General features: G+C 38.4%; 1 protein-coding gene across 6 annotated transcripts in view; it reads right to left on the bottom strand.

Annotated features, from left to right (window-relative positions):
• UTRN (utrophin) overlaps nucleotides 1-17,697 on the bottom strand; it is a 478,053-nt gene that overhangs the window by 381,525 nt on the left and 78,831 nt on the right. For all 6 annotated transcript variants that reach the window (XM_043592533.1, XM_043592535.1, XM_043592534.1 and 3 more), the window contains exons 3-10: nucleotides 14,825-14,917; nucleotides 13,103-13,180; nucleotides 12,658-12,750; nucleotides 10,084-10,256; nucleotides 7,123-7,238; nucleotides 6,064-6,224; nucleotides 1,435-1,638; nucleotides 329-510 (exon numbers count right to left, since the gene is read on the bottom strand). In XM_043592533.1, the coding sequence (XP_043448468.1) occupies nucleotides 329-510; nucleotides 1,435-1,638; nucleotides 6,064-6,224; nucleotides 7,123-7,238; nucleotides 10,084-10,256; nucleotides 12,658-12,750; nucleotides 13,103-13,180; nucleotides 14,825-14,917 (1,100 nt within the window). The remainder of the gene's footprint in view (nucleotides 1-328; nucleotides 511-1,434; nucleotides 1,639-6,063; nucleotides 6,225-7,122; nucleotides 7,239-10,083; nucleotides 10,257-12,657; nucleotides 12,751-13,102; nucleotides 13,181-14,824; nucleotides 14,918-17,697) is intronic.

The raw sequence follows: 17,697 nt of genomic DNA, 5'->3' as shown, positions 1-17,697 counted from the left end.
GAATTGTCGATAAATACTACATAGTCCAGTCTTCGTCTCCAGTTAAAAATTAGCCGATTTTAATATTGCAAAGAGATAACTATCCACACGAAATGTCTTCTCCTTTTTTGCTAATTTCTGTATTCCAACTTCTGCCTTCTCATTTGGTGAACATATCAAAGAGGAAACAAAGATCGCACACAATTCCAGCAACATTACAAAATGAAAAGTGCAAATTTTACAAGGCAAGTTCTGAATATCTTCTCTTCACAGACACTCAGGCTTTTACTAAGCTAAACCACGCAATGCAGTCAATGGAATAGAGTGTTAATATCTTCGCTTCACTCACCGGGACTGTCTGTCCATACTATCCACCCTAAGTGCCTCCCATCTAGCATTCAGCAAGCCCATTTGTTCCTGAATCTCATATTCCTCTTCATCTGACAGAGTTCCTTGTGTTATCAGCTGGTTTCCTGCCTGCAGGACATTCCCCACACTGCTCTGGTGTGCTGTCAGCTCCATCATAAAATCCTAGAAAGGTACATCATTATGATTTGTGAGCTGCTCATTGAAGAAAAAAAATCTTAATAAGTTGTTAATGCCTAATATTAACGCTTCAGGAAAAGAAGTCTCCATGTAGAGTATAAATAAAGTAGACTTTGATCCGATTGTTTAAGCTCTGAAGGTGGAAAATACGCAGCTGGCCTCAGTAAAAAGGGGAACAGATCAAAGAGGACAATGTTACATCTGATAATACCAGCTATTTTTAAATAACTGTTGATTATGCTACTGATTGTGAACATGGAATTATGAGAAAACAGAATAAATAAAACACAATGCTCACCCAAGAGGAACTGCTCAAGGAATATTACCATTTCTATTATTGTCAAATCAAAATAGCAAATAAAAACCTGCCAATTAATATACCCACCCAAAAACCTACTTAATCAAAAAGAAATCTCCATGTAATCAAATCATTACCCTACAAGACAACATATATCCTCAAAATAATAGGAAATTTTCATTATATGAAAATTACACAGGAATGGATATGACATTTGCTTCATCATCCAATCAATAAAAATAATCACTTTCTAGGGAACACTCAAAACCTAAAGATCTGGTGCATTGATTAGCCATATGCTGTTTTAACTATTACAACAGAACTATAGCTTCAGAAACAAGCAGTCCTACACACTAACTGTTGTCGGTGGCTCCACAGAACACACAAGTCATGATAAGAATACGATCTGAAATCTACTTCCAAGGCACAGGTAATCACCCAGGCCAATTTTATAACAGAGCCTTATTTAACTATCACAAGTCCTGAACTATATCATGACCATTCTGTGGAGCAGAATTCAGTAGGCAACAAACATCAGGGTAGAGCCCCTGAGTAAGGCACAGGCACCACCACGGTGGATGTATTCTGCTCCTCAGCTACAGATTATTTACTTCATGGGTAGCAAACTGGCGTTTGACTTCTTCCACATCGTCGGAAATATCATCCTGCTCCTGGAAAGTATCCTCAGCAGAAAGCAACCAGGTCAGCACTTCCTCCAGGGCTATCTGATAGCTGTCCAGACCCATATCCACCTCGGTGACAGTGCTGGGGGTTTCAGCTCGGGGACTCTCGTGCTCTTCCTCCGGCGCTGAGCTCTAGAAAAACAAACCCAAGAAATACCCACAAGCATCATGAAGGTGTTCAACAAAGACACACTGTTATGGAGAACCTTAAGGGAGGAGCCACCATGACTCAGGCATTCATCCAGTTTTCAGGAGCTGGGCAAGCAAAGCCATGAATCAGGCAGGAAGCATTTATTAAGGATGCTAGGAAGACAAGGGGTACAAAAGTGCAATACACTCATGGATTCTATATTCACGGAGATTCAAATATAGTTGGAGAGAGATAAATAACCCACATGAATCACTTCTGAACAAAAATAAAATGGCTATTAGCAGAGTTATAAATTCCATGGATGCAACAAAGGATGCTATTTGAGTTCAACAAGGGCTAAAATAGGAAAATTTTACAGAGAATTTGGAACATTTGGGGCCTTCAAGGATGGATATAATTTAAAGAAAAATAGAAATTGGAACTCTACTTTGACCCTCAGTTTTACTGAATTGCATTTAGCATTGCATTTTAGACAATGAAATACAGCCACACATGTAGGCTGTTGTACCGATGGTATTTTTTGAGGCAGTTGCCCTCAAGTTTACTTGCTGGCCTTTTTTTAAGGACCCGTGGAATAAATTCATCTTAAGTTCTTCCTAAGCAATGGAGTATTTTCTCATACACTTTAGAATCTTAGAACCAAATCAACTATCTCACTCATTGTTCCCGTTCAGAGCAAAACTTCATTAAAATTTGTGTACAGCCTTCCTCCACTTAATTACCTCTCATCCATAATTTATACATGTTTCAAACACAAAAATATAGAGAGAACAATATATGAAATGCTCACATATTTAGCACTTACAGTTTCTCAACAATCCGGTTCACTCCAATTTGGTTTTGGTCCCCACTACTCACCTGAAAAAGCTTTTGTCAATGTCACCAATTACCTTCCCATTGACAAATCCACTTTTCTAGCATCATCTTTAGACTGACCATGTAATTAACCAACAAACTAGAACACTTTTGATAATAATGGTGGTAGGATGACACAAATAAACCAGAACTATTCCAAGCAAACCCAGAGATCTAGTCACCCAATGTTTCTTAAGCTCTCAGTAACATCTGACATGGCTGACCACCCCCCACTATTTTCAGACTCTCCTCTCCCTGCTTCGGTAACACCACATTGGCATTCTTCCTGGTTAAATAATATTTGTCAACCTCTAAGTAACAAATCTCCTCAAAATTAAGTCTTGGGCCCCTTTTTCTTTTCTGTCTACTTCGCCTCAGTGGTCTCATCCATTTCCATTGGAATGGCACTTAATTCCTCCAGCGAAAAATCTAGGGAGCCCACCTTCACTTCTCTCTGACTTTTGCCTCCCACATTTAATGTGTAAGCAATCCCTACCTTCAAAATCTATCTCAAATCCATCAAGACCCTTCCATCTCCACAAAAACTGATGTCATTCTTCAGAGCTACAACTGCCCGCTAACCACTGCCTCCCACACTCCCACCTCTACAATCCACTTCGCACACAGCAGCAGGACTATCTTTGGAAAACATAATCACATCATAAGACTTCGCTGCTTAAAATCTTTCACAGCTTTCCCAATGCTCTTAGGAAACATTATAAAATTCCTAACAGTTTACAAAAATATTGTGGCAGCAAGAAACAGTGGGGGGGGGGTGGTGCGTGTGGGTGTGTGTGTGTAGGGTTTCAATAGGTTTCAATAGGTTAATCAGGGAAGACTTCTCTGAAAAAGTCCCATCGAAACAGAAAAGACGGGGAGCTTGCCATGCAAATAGTAGGTAGATGGATGAGCATTTCATAGACGGGAACCCACATGCACAAAATCTTTGGGAAGGAAAGGGAAATGTCCACCAGGACCACAGGGCGGTGGCCTGAGATGAATTACAGAGGTAGTCTGGGTCTTGTAAACTATAAGAGAAGATGAGGCCTTTGATCAGCATGAAGGCTGCAACGGAAAAAAAAACACACACCAAAAACATTCTGGTGGAAGAATCAAACGGACCCCGTAAACCATTTGCAGGAGTTAAAAAGATGAATCAGGGAGCACACAGATGAAACACTGGGTAATTAAGACACAGATGGTGCCAAAAACAGAGAAGGGAAAATGAGGTAAGTTCTGGACCTAAAATCCTGAAACTGTGGAGACAAAATAACCCTGGAGATCAAGTGACTACCAAACTTCTATACTCCAATGCAGACACCTGAGAACAAGGACAGTTAGTGACCAGCCAACAGTCACTTAGATAGGCACTAGTATTCATGAGGGGTGAGGTGGAAGGCATTATTTAACTGCAAATGTTCAGAAGGTATTAAGTGAAACATGAGAGGAGACTTTCAACTGAAAGTTTGATTTATAGAGAAATGCGAATATTTTTTGCTGACCACCTAATGCCTCTACAGCATATGTTTTGTAGGAAGAGCCAGAAAGGAAGACTGGCTCTCAGTGTTCACTGGAAAGTAGCGGGTGGCAAACTCCGTCAAAGGGTAGATGATTAAAACTTGAGCACATTTTATTTCTTCAGTTAACTTATTTCAGCCTCTAAGGCACTAATGAAAGCATGAAAATGAAGAGGTTAGGGTTAATACACTGGCTCTTAATCAAAAAGCAAATGGCTTCTGCAATTCTTATCATGTAATCCTGAGCACTAAAGAGAAATGATTATTTTATCCACACATCATGAAAGGCAAACGAAACTTTCTTGCTTTTTAAGAAAGTATGGCCTTAACTACGCAAAGTAAAATATCCCATCTTTGTAACAAGAGGGACTCCGATCCCATCAAGAAGTGATTTTAAAACCAAAAGGCAACCTCAGAAGATTATCTGAGCCACTCAGCAGGGTGCATCATTAATGAAGGATAATAGCTATGCTACTAGAGACAAATGCTTCTCAGCATTTTTTTCAGTCAATTATAAAACATTAGGGCTTTTCCTCAATATCATTTGATTTTCAAAACTAATAAAGAGTCCTGGGTTCAGAACTGGACACATCTCTTGCCCTCTTTCCCTCAATAAGTTATTTTCTTTTTTTGTAAATCATGATGTATTCCAAAATGGAGAAAATAAAAGGATTGGTACCTACTACCCAAAGAAAATCTGAAATAATAAGTAAGCTCCCCAAGCTTTAGAGAATAAAAAAAAAAAGTGTTATGCTGATTGCAAGACCAATGTCATTATATGAGAATTAACTAACTTTTGGGGGGGGGGGGGCGGGGGCGGGTAGAGAGAGGGAGTAAGTGGGAGAGGGGCAGAAGGATAGAGAGTGAGAGAGAATCCCAAGCAGGCTCCAGGTTCAGTGTGGATACAGGGCTCAATCCCACGACCCTGGTATCATGACCTGAGCCAAAATCAAGAGTCAGGCACTCAACCAACTGAGCCACCCAGGTGGCCCCATTTTTAAAAAAGGAACTTGTTGAATGAGTGAATGGCAATGCCAAAACAAATTTATAAGTTATAATGATGATAGGTGCTGCTTACTGAGTGCCTCTTAATATTACTGTAGGCACTCTGAATTACCTTTATGAAGTAGGGTGGTTTTATCCAGATTTTGCAGATAAAACTGTGGTTGAAAAGGTAAGTAAGAAACCCAAAACAAACAGTAACAGAGATGAACTTTGAGCTTCAAATCCCATGCTTTCTCTCTAAAATGTATTTCTTATCATTCTGAAATCCACGTGTATCCCTTGGTTTCTGGGCTGCTAACATTTTGGACCAAATGACTTTTTAAGGTTTCATCCAACTGTTAAAATTCTCATTTTATGAATTAAAAGAACTGGTTAGACTAAAGCAGAGTAAGAAAACACAGATTGATTTAAGGCAGGAAAATGCAGGAAGAAAAATTCATAACTTTATATCTCTCCCCAAAAATACATCTATACCCCTGATGAATAAAACCATTTTAAGCCCTTTAATGAAAAACTCACCTAGTAGCCTATTGTCAACTACTCTTCCTAAATGAAAGAGGAACTAAAGCTTATGTTTTGATAGCCCTTGTGAAAATATAATGATAAAAATCTTTTCTTCAGTGGCCAAAAAAAAAAAAATAATTAGTACTTAGAGCAAAACTAGGCTAATAGGAGAAAAGCCAACTTCAGCACATGACAACAAAGATAAAATGAATACATGATGGGAAAATGTAGGTTCTTAAGCATATCATGCAGCTGCATGCTCCCAGCCCTAGACTCTACCTCCAGCCTTATTGTGTGAAATGTGTGTTCCTTCTCAATAAAATCAGTTGAGCTACAGCTCTCCATTGCATACATATGACATATGAAAGCATGCTAATTGAAAAACTGAACTGCTTGTGCCTATGTAAGCTGAGAAGCCAAGATGTTCTCCATCAAGAAAAAAAAACCCCTGTAAGTATTTTTATCTAGTATGTAAGAGAAAACAAATATGGCAAGTCAAACTTTTTATTAAAAATTGACCTGTACCCGTATACTAATTTCTCCTTCTTCGCATTCTTTCTTATATTTCCTTGGGAGTGTCTCTACTTCACGGATGGCATCTATTGTGACTTGCTGAGGAAGCACCTCAAACAAAGATGTTAAATACATAATTATGGATTTCTTGTCAGGAAGCTGAACAGCAACATCTAAAAGGGGAAGAAAATAAGAACCAGCTTAAATTAGATGTCCAAAATATGTGAATCGCTCAATATTAGATATAAAATAACCACCCTTGGTACCCATAAACAATACTAGTACATAATGCTTGCAATACCACAGCTCAGTAAATTTCTATGTCATATAATAATATATGAGACAAAGGCAAAGACGATTATGTATTTTGCTCAATATCCCACTTCTTAAAAGTCTCCCCTAAAAGCTTCCCAAAAATGTTCAAAGATAAACTACAATTTAAGATGACACAGAATTTATTGGGGTGCCTAGGTGGCTCAGTTGGTTAAGTGACCAACTTCAGCTCAGGTCATGATCTCACAGTTCGTGAGTTCAAGCCCCTGTTGGGCTCTCTGTGCTGACAGCTCAGGGCCTGGAGCCTGCTTCGGATTCTGTGTCTCCCTCTCTCTCTGTCCCTCCCCTGCGCATGATCTGACTCTCTCTCTCAAAAATAAAAATACTCTTAAAAATAAATAAAAACAAAAAGATGACACAGACTTTATTTATAATATGAAAATAAGTCTAGAACTTTACAATATTTATAACTAAAGTTTTCACATTATATGCAAGATCATATAAAAATGTATCATTAAATAAGTCAAATACTAAATTGTTTCCCTAATAATTATATTTTCCTAAATCTTTAAATCTTATGCTGCTAGTATCAAGTAACTAATCTCCAATGATATAATTACATTTCCTCCCAACTCATCCTACAAATTAAGTATAACAGTACTAATAACTTGTCTGCAGTGAAATGGCTTGCACCCTATTTCAAAAGAAAAAATACACCACAATTCTCATTATTCTTTCCAAAAAGAAAAAAATTTTAAAAAGGCAAAATCAAGGTTGAAATTAAACAGTGAACAATACCTTCAGGATCTAACAGCTTTTCAATTCCCAAATAAGTTTGAGCCTTGCTGAAGGCATGTTCAAGTCTCTCAATTGGGGACATTTTGACAACTCTATCCCAGTTGAAGAGATCAGGTCTGAAATTACCATGCAAATAAAACTGAGTAAAGATGAAATATATGGACATTGCTGTAACCTAATATATAGTCATTGTTATAATCTAATACACTTCAGGTTTAGACTATTTCACTGTCAGTTTAAATTAAGAAATTTATGTTTTAGGGCATCTGGGTGGCTCAGTCGGTGAAGCATCTGACTTTAGCTCAGTTCATGATCTCGCAGTTCATGAGTTTGAGCCCCACATCCCCACTGTAAATGTGGAGCCTGCTTGGGATTCTTTCTCTCTGCCTCTCGCCCCTCCCCTACTTGCACATGTGTGTGCATTCTCTCTCTCTCTTAAAATAAACATTAAAATAAAAATAAATTTATCTTTTATATCTCAAAGACTTGTCATATTACTTTTTAAAGTAATTTACAATACAAAACAATAGGTAAAAGAGTCTAAATTTTTTGTATCAGTCAAATATGCTGAATAAAATTTATGAAGTAACCACTGAAAGATTAGAAATGGTATATGATATTTCCCAAATAGTAAAAGAAAAAAAGGTAAGAGTAATTTATCAATACAAGACAGCAAAGAAAAAATATACATAAAAGGTAAAAGAAATGAAAAGCTTAAAACAAGAGGTAAAAATGAACCTAAACACATCAATTATTACAATAAATGTTAATGGACTAAATTGTCCAATTCAAAGACCAAGATTAGCAGAATAGAAAATCCAGCTCTGATCAGCTCATGGGATACTCCTACAACTAGGCCCTGAGAGAACTTTTCACCATCCATCTTCCTCCATACTATCATTGTCTATTATTTCCTTTCTATCTTGATTTTCTTTTAATCCCACAAATTAGACATTGTTATTGCTCTGTCTTACCCAAAAGTTGATCATTTTCTTTGTACTCTATCTTTTCTTACATCTTAGACCCACTTAATTTCTGGGACTTGCCTCCCCTACTCTCAGACCCAGTTCCTTCTCTGACTTCATCTCCTATTTCTCCTCCTACTCATGCCCCTGCACCCACTGACTTCCTGCATGCCAGGTACCTCCTCCCCTCTTGCCCAATATGTTTCTCTTCAGTGCATTTACCATTTCTATATGCTATACAACTTACATTTTCATTTAATTGTCTTCCCCCCCTCTATTTGAACAGAAATTCCAAGAGGACTGAGATTTTTGCCTGTCTTGTTCTCTGCTACACATGCTGTATGTAGTACATAAAAGGCACTCCATATATACTTGCTGAATCAATTAAATAAAGTTGGGTAAAAGTTTGGGCTAAAATTCTAGTTACTTGATAACATTTCTAAACCAACTAGGAACAGAGTCCAACCCTCTTAAACTAATAAAGGAGAAGTATAGGGTCTATAGACACTTGGGTGTAGGAGTTTGTTAACTAGATAAAAAGTATACTTAAAAAAAAAGCTACAGTAAATATTAGTCTTGCGGTAAAACATTGAAACCACACCCTTCACTATGTAGAAAAAAACATTCTGTTCTCTATCACTAATTCAAATCAATATTGTATTGAAGGACAAGGCATAAATGAGGAGGTAAGAGAAAATAAGAGAAGAAACTATTATGATTCAGGGACAGTCTAAAAAAAAATATATACCAGGGCACCTGGGTGGCTCAGTCAGTTAAGCGGCTGACTTTGGCTCAGGTCATGATCTCAAGGTTTATGAGTTCAAGCCCCACATTGGGCTCTGTGCTGACAGCTCAGAGCCTGGAGCCTGCTTCAGATTGTGTATCTCCCTCTCTCTCTGCTTCTCCCCCACTCATGCTCTGTCTCTCAAAAAATGATTAAACATTAAAAAAAAACTTTTTAAAAAACTGAAGAAACATTTTTGTAAGACTTGTAAACATTTTGGTAAAATTTGTGAAAGTTTAACAAGTTTCCAGATCTAAGATTTAGAAAAGTCAATTACATTTTTTATATATCAGCAAAAAACCTACATGAAACAGGACCTGAAACATTAAATAATTTACAATAGCAATAAAACATATAATAAATTTTGCCTCTCACATTTAAATCCTTGATGCATCTGGAATTTTCTTTTGGGTATAGGGAGGTAAAGATCCAATACACTTATTTCCATATGGGTAACCAATTATCCCATACTATTAATCTGCAACATTAGCTCAGGTGTATAGCAGGATGAAGCTATTTCTGAGTTTTTTATCCTGTTAGGCTGAACTATATGAAACTGCCATTCTTATATGTCAAAACAGTCAAATGTTGGCAATTTCACATGGTTCAGCCTATTATTATATTCGTGTACTTATTTATAGACTATATATATAGTCTTAATAAATATAGCTTCATAACTACTTTTATTTCTGTTTCGGAAGTACTTCGGCCTGGTTCTTCTTCGGGAATATACTGGCTCTTCTTGCCCCTTTGGTCTTTTATATAATTACAAGTTTCATACACACACACACACACACACACACACACACACACACACACACACACAAAATCAGTTATCTATATTTAATTGAAATTGCATTGGATTTATAGAGTTTCCCTTTTGGTATGAGAATGAAAACATAACACAATTCAGTATATATATTACTGGTTAGTGCTGAGTGAGTGGGACTGAACTATGTGAATTATTTTACATTTTTTAAACGTGTAAATATGTAGAAGAAACCACGGACATTGCACTGTGGCATTTAAGTCCTATGGAAATAAAGACTCCATGGGTATTTTCTTCCATAATGTTTCTTTTCTTCATGTTTAAACGTGTGAAGAGAGGAGAGCAGTGATTGTGGGCAAAGGGCTTTAGGGAGGTATAGTAAGAGAGAGACAGAGAGGAGATACAAATTTGTAAGGCCCACATCTTGTCAGGTCATATCTCACTTATGTCGGTGGAGCACGGCATTAAAGGCGAGGCCATCTGTCCAGCTGGTGGTGAAATTGAGGACGTTGACCTGGCTGTATGGCCGTGTGGACTGGCGCACCCAGCTCAGTAGGATCTTCTCACTGTTTGTCTGCTGCAGGTCTGACATGACATCTTTCATGACATCTTTCACCTGTTCAAAACAAACAAACAAACAAACAAAAACATGCCTGCCTATAACTCAAAATAGTTGCTGGAATCAACTCCTTGAGTAAGGAATATTATATTAATTAATCATTATGGATCAGGTAATTGGTATTCATTTTATCTCAAAATTTTCCTTTAAACGCTGAAAAGATAAATATGTTTTTAACAGTAATTATTTTATGGTACTAGGATTTACAGATGATTTTTACCTCACCATCATACACTATGGTATTTTCTGTATCTTAGCAACACTTCTATTAGGTTTGGTCACAGTGAACATTACTTTCATAGCCACAAAGTAATTTTGCATACTATACACTTAACAAACACCTTTTAATAAGAAGAAAACAATTTTATCTTCTACAAAAATGAGAAAGGAAGAACTTTTGATGAACTATGAAATCAAAGAATGAAGTACATTTGATGATGGTAAAAACCATTATAATCTAGAATTGATATTTTAGATTATTCTAAAGTAACACACATATTATAAGAAAGAGCTCAAAGAATGGTGTGCACATAAGAAAAGGACACAAGAGCCAACTTAAGGAGGCGTGCAAAATAAATAAAGATAGTGAAAGATTAGTAACCTATCAAGTAAAACTTCATGAGTCTACACTGGTCTATAAAGGAATGGATGGATGAATAAATACATAAACAAGTGGCAAGGGGAAGCTCTTCCACACAAGCAGAAAGACAACTAATAAATAAATTTGAAAATTCAGAACATTTGAACGTGTGAAACTGGAAAATCACTGTTTGCCAAGCATCACAATGATAACTGATCAGGTAAGAGCTACGAACGGATCTTGAAACTCATGGAAAAAAGTTTGGTAAGTAGCTGAATATTTACACAGCCTCAAAGTATATCCCCACAGAATACTTTTTAATAATAAAGCACAGTCACATTACAGGGGAGACACCTTAACCCAAACAGTGAAAGTTCACACTGCCAGAAAAAAAAAAAAAAACTAATCGAAAGCACTTGTTTCCTGATAGGGTATGCTAAGAACTCAACATCACTTCTGTGGCATTCTGTACCAAAAAAATGAATAACCTGAATCTGTTCATGAGAAAATACCAGCCAAACCCACATGGAGGAATACTCTACAAGATAACCGTCCGGTACTTTTCAGAAAGGTCAATATCATGAAATACAAAGAAAGACTCAAAAACTACTCCAGATAAAAGAGGACTAAGGAGATGTGAGAAATACATGTAATGCATGATCTTGTTTTGGTTTTTATCTTTTATAAAGGATATTATTGGGGCAATTGACAAAATCTCCAAAGGATGTGTAGATTACAAAATTGTATTGTTTTGATATTATTTTCCTGATTTAATAATTACATATTATTTTTAGCATATATTGTAATTATGCTTAACGATGCCAGTATTATATTGTATATAGCACATTTTATAATATGATATTAACATTATATTCTAGTTATGTAAGAGAATTCCTTACTTTTAGGAAAAAGGTTTGTTTTTACGAATACACAAGTTTTGGGGCGCCTGGGTGGCGCAGTCGGTTGAGCATCCTACTTCAGCCAGGTCACGATCTCGTGGTCCGGGAGTTCGAGCCCCACGTCAGGCTCTGGGCTGATGGCTCAGAGCCTGGAGCCTGTTTCCGATTCTGTGTCTCCCTCTCTCTCTGCCCCTCCCCCGTTCATGCTCTGTCTCTCTCTGTCCCAAAAATAAATAAACGTTGAAAAAAAAAATTTTTTTTTAAAACAAATACACAAGTTTTTAGCCAAGGAGGAAGAGAGAGACAGAACAACTGTCAGCATTTGAGGGATGCGAATGAAAGGTATCCAGGAATTCTTTAAGCTACTTTTGCAACTTTTTTATAAATCTGAAATTACGTCAACTTTTTTAATTTAATATTTAAAGAAAGATACTTTTTTTTCTATGCCAGGAAAATAGAGCTGTTTGTCAGACTCTTTCATTCCAAATTACTAGGAGTTGAATTGTGTCTCCCCACTGCCCAAATTCTTGAAGTCCTAACCCCCACTACCTGGTAATGAGAATATATTTGGAAATAGGGTCTCTAAAGGGATGATTAAGGTAAAATAGGATCTTAAGGGTGGGCTGTAACCCAAACTGACTGGAAGAACAGATCAGGACAAGACACACACAAAGAGGGAATACCATGAGGACACAGGAAGAGTGCAGTGATCCACAAGCCAAAGAAGGACGCCTCGAAAGAAACCTATCACGCTAACACATTGATCTCAAACTTCTAGCCTCCAGAACTGTGAGAAAGTAAATTTCTGGTGTTGAGGCCACACAGTTTGGGGTGCTCTGTGATGGCGGCCTTAAGCAACTAACACACACAAATGATACATTTTCAATTTCTATTAAAAAGTGATTGAAAATTGCCCCACCTGCCAGTGCAAAATGATGCTCCAAAGCAACCCCAAAGTCAGTTTGTGATTTCCATCCACAATGTCAGTTCCTCCTATATTCACTAAATCCACCTATTAAAATAAAAAATAATAATACTAATAACTTTTAGGACAATTCTGCCACAGAAACCAAGATTTTTGTTTTAGCACCTTTGGACAGCAATATAAGTGAATGATAAGAGAAATTTCACTTTAGAGAATCAGGTAAACCTAAATCTCAAAAATGTATTATTTATACAACAGATCAACCAAGTAATCAAAAAAAGCGTGACTGTCCCCTCGCTCGCAGAAAAGGTACAATACTTGTCGTAAGAAAAATGTTTCCAAAAATCAGTCAATGACAATGCACAGAGCACGTGGCCAGCGTGACAATAAATAACCCCAATAGCACCAAAGAACCCCAAAAGTCGCACTGCACACTTACATTGTTCTGATGTAAAACCTGCAGCACTCTGTTGACATTATTTAAAGCATGTACCCTTGTGGAACCACGTTCCTTCGGCTAGAAAACAAAACACGGGATCAAATAAGTCAGCCTCAACATTGCCAACAAACATGGACATTGAGACGTACAGAGAACAGCTCAAAACGGAGCCCCTCTGTGCCAGGAGCTCCGCCTGGCTTCTCAGGCCACCGTGGAGGCTGGTGGTGACAGAATGCAAGTTACCCCACTTACATCTTGACATAGTAGTTCACTCCCTTGCCTCAACCCTGGCATTCAAAAACTCCCAAACTTATGTCTGACCCTACCCCCAAAGATGATGACTTAATGAATCTGGGAGGTAGTATGGGTTTAGAATTTCTAAAATATTCCCCTAATGATTCTGATGTGCAGACCACTTTGAGAACCAGTGCTCCAGGGAGAAAGCCTTCTTTTATCAAAACTGGGCCCAGGGCGCCTGGGTGTCTCAATCAGTTAAGCATCTGACTTTGGCTCAGGTCATGATCTCAAGGTTCATGGGTTCGAGCCCTGCATCAGGCTCTGTGCTGACAGCTCAGAGCCTGGAGCCTGCTTCAGATTCTGTGTCTCCCTCTTTCTCTGCCCCTCCCTTTCTCACACTCTGTCTCTCTTAAAAATAAATAAACACTGAAAACAATTTTTAACTGGGCTGGACACAGAAAGACTGAGAAGTCATGTCACCTTCATACTGCACCAGTCAGTGTGCACAGAGCAGGGAGGATTCAGAGGCACTATCCCAGGTTCCAGGTAGCATTACAAGGGCCCCCTGGAAAGGCAGGAATTGCCACCTGGAGAAAGGTGATCTGGGAGGCACTTTCTGCCTCACTGGCCAGGGAATCTCATCTGAGAGAGGAATCAGCCTCTGCAACAGGTACCTTACCCACCATCTGGAAGGCAAAAGGCAGAGTATATAACACCCCACACTTTGGCAAGAAAGGAATTCATCTTCACAAGTGCATTTCTCTATACCTTTTATAGTAATTTTACCCCTAGTGTTAAAGTTTGTACCCATAAAATGCATACTCTTCATTAGCACTGTTATTTCTGTGTGGGTATAAAGTACCTTACGACGTAAAATAATAGAGTTGGGTTTGATGAAGAAATGAAGATAATACTGGAAAACCAAATAAAAATAAATGCATAGCGTTTAACAACTTTTTTTTTAATGTTTACTTATTTTTGAGACAGAGAGCACACATGCAAGCAGAGGAGGAGCAAAGAGAGAGAGGGACAGAGGATCTGAAGTAGGCTCAGCGCTGACAGTAGCAAGCCAGACATGGGGATCAAACTCATGAACCATGAGATCATGACCTGAGCCCAAGTCGAATGCTTAACTGACTGAGTCACCCAGGTGCCCCAGCTCTTAGCTTTTTAAGATATTTATTAAATAACATTTAAGTGTGTTTTCTACTATTCAAAACATTATACCCTCTTAACATAGCCATCCCTCCTTGTAATTCTGTCCTGGGCTGTCTGAGAGTAATAAATATAATAAATAATTTTATCTTTGATAAAAATAGAGCCCTCAATAAAGCCTAAATATTACTCTATCAAAGATTCATTAAAACACCTTTCTAAAAATGTTCCTATTTTGGGCCTTTACATTGTAAGTACCTGTAATGGGTCTTCAAGTATCAGTAATGATGAGAGACACTTAGCCTGGTTCTCAAAGATGACCCCTCTTACCAGTGACGTTCCTGTGAGGCCTTCCAGAAGATCCAGGAGCTTCCTTCCATCTTTGAGGTCTGTGAACATATCATTAATGGGTGGTTTTCCACTCTGTAAAAGAAAAAGTAAATTATCACTTTCTTCAGTAGCAGAAATCATATACATCTGTGGCAAATAAATGAATGGTTTCATTTTTTCCAATTAAAAGTCTGGATGGGCAGCAGACTTTTCACCTTTGCCTTGTATAGAAAGAAATACAAATACAGAAAACTCTGAAATCCATAACAAATGCTTTAAGATGAACAATATAAATTGCATTATTTCTTACAAAGGGAGCAAATAAAGCTATGGCCAAGGTCCAGATGCCTTGTCTATGGTATATGTTCCCAAGAAGGAATGCTACAGAGAATCACTGAAAATACAAATGGGCATACAGCACCTGTGTGCAGAGGCCAAGAAAAGTGTGCAGATTCTCTCGTTCCATCACCTCACGTTACATTCACGGTATGATGCTGTCTTGCAGCATTTCCACTACAGAAGCACATCATTTTGTCAACAATGTTTGCTCTCCGGTGCTAGACCTATACTTCTAGCTGTAACTTCTGAACAATTAAGACATTTCGGGCTGTGTATCTAAGTCCAGTACCAGTCCAGTATCTCAAATGACAAAGCTTATAGAATTCCCAAACTCTCATCCCTGATTGATGAATAGCATCAACTTCCACCGACCAACATACCCTAGTGTCTGATGCCAGAAAATCCCACCACTGACAGGCAGATCCTTGCCTGTGTGTGTGTGTGTGTGTGTGTGTGTGTGTGTGTGTGTGTGTGATAGGACAGTTGCAAACAATAGGAGGATTCCTACACAGAAAATCAGGAAGCCTGGGTTTTAATTCCAGTTGGACCGTTAACAAACCGATGAACCTAAGCCCACTCTTAACCTTCCTCTAAATCACAGGCTAAAAATCAAATAAATACTATTCTGTGAAAATGACCAGACAACTACAAAGCACAATGTAATCAAAGTTATGTTGTACTGGGGCGCCTGGGTGGCTCAGTTGGTTAAGCGTCCAACTTCAGCTCAGTCATGATCTCATGGTTCGTGGGTTCAGGCCCCACGTCGGGCTCTGTGCTGACAGCTCAGAGCCTGGAGCCTGCTTCCGATTCTGTGTCTCCCTCTCTCTCTGCCCCTGCCCTGCTCACATTCTGTCTCTGTCTCTCAAAAAAGTGAATAAACATAAAAAAAAATTTTTTTTAAGTCGTGTTGTATCAAAGTATCCCCCTTTAGTATGAAATCCCCACAGAGATTACAGTCCTGGTGCCTGTCAATAATACAGCTATTTTAGGGGTGCCTGGGTGGCTCGGTTGGTTAAGCGGCCGACTTCGGCTCAGGTTATGACCTCACAGTCTGTGGGTTCAAGCCCCGTGTGAGGCTCTGTGCTGACCTCTCAGAGCCTGGAGCCTGTTTCAGATTCTGTGTCTCCCTCTCTTTCTGCCCCTCCCCTGTTCATGCTCTGTCTCTCTCCGTCTCAAAAATAAATAAACATTAAAAAATTTTTTTTAAATAATAATACAGCTATTTTATAACCAACAACTATTTTATCTTCTTCACTTTTCCCTTAAAAATATATACATTAAGTCATATGAAGCACAATTTTACCCTGAGCCTAAAATGGAGGAGGGGAGGGAGGGAGCCATTCTGAAGTTTCCTAAAATTTAGGATTTTCCATTTTTCCTCCCCTCCTGATTTTTTACATTTTTAATTAAGTATAAAGTATTGTCAACTAATGATGACTAACATGGCTTTTCAATAGGTCCCATACTCGAAATGAGGGGAAGTATGGTAAAGTTTTCACTATAGAATTAGTTAAAAAATAAACTATGGCATATTTGTGTGTGCAACAAAGCTGCTTTTCTAGTCCCAGCTGCCCTTCTGGTGAGCAGCGATAGTGTCAGGGACACGTCGATCATCTCCATCAGTCACAATAACTGATATACACCATGTGGGAGTTACGGCCCAAGGGACCAGAGGCGATACTGCAGGAGGCAGAGCAAGGGAGAGCTCCTTGCACATTTCGATTTCCCACCTGCTATCAGTAAAAGCAAAAGGGAGAAGGGGCCTCATCATCTGCTGCCTCTTTCTTACCTTCCTCCTCTCTGAACCAGCAAAAGTACACTTCAGAGAACTAGCCACCAAACAAACAGATGCTCTTTCAGGGATAGATGCATAACTCTGATCTTACAGCAAGACACAGGAATATAGGTGAAACTCATGGGAGTAGCAAAGAGGGATTATCTAGGATAAAAAAAAAATCTTAAAAACTACCGATAGTTTTCAGCACACAGATCTTTTACATCTTTGGTCAGGTTTATTCCTAGGTATTTTATGGTTCTTGATGCAAGAACCATATGGTTCTTGTAAATGGGATCGATTTCTTGATTTCTCTTTCTGTTGTTTCATTATTAGTGCCTAGGAATTTATCCAAAGGATACAGGAGTGCTGATGCATAGGGGCACTTGTACCCCAATGTTTATAGCAGCACTTTCAACAATAGCCAAATTATGGAAAGAGCCTAAATGTCCATCAACTGATGAATGGATACAGAAGATGTGGTTTATACATACACTAGAATACTATTTGGCAATGAGAAAGAATGAAATCCTGCCATTTGTAGCAACGTGGATGGAACTCGAGGGTATTATGCTAAGTGAAATAGGTCAGTCAGAGAAAGACTTATGTTTTCACTCATATGTGGAACTTGAGAAACTTAACAGAAGACCATGGGGGAAGGGAAGGGGAAAAATATAGTTACAAACAGAGAGGGAGGGAGGCAAACCATAAGAGACTCTTAAATACAGAGAACAAACTGAGGGTTGATGGGGAGCGGGGT

The sequence above is a fragment of the Prionailurus bengalensis genome, chromosome B2, assembly GCF_016509475.1.
Source record: "Prionailurus bengalensis isolate Pbe53 chromosome B2, Fcat_Pben_1.1_paternal_pri, whole genome shotgun sequence".
NCBI classification, from domain to species: domain Eukaryota; kingdom Metazoa; phylum Chordata; class Mammalia; order Carnivora; family Felidae; genus Prionailurus; species Prionailurus bengalensis.
Note: the sequence above shows the minus strand (reverse complement) of the source record. Positions and strands in the feature narration are given on the sequence as shown.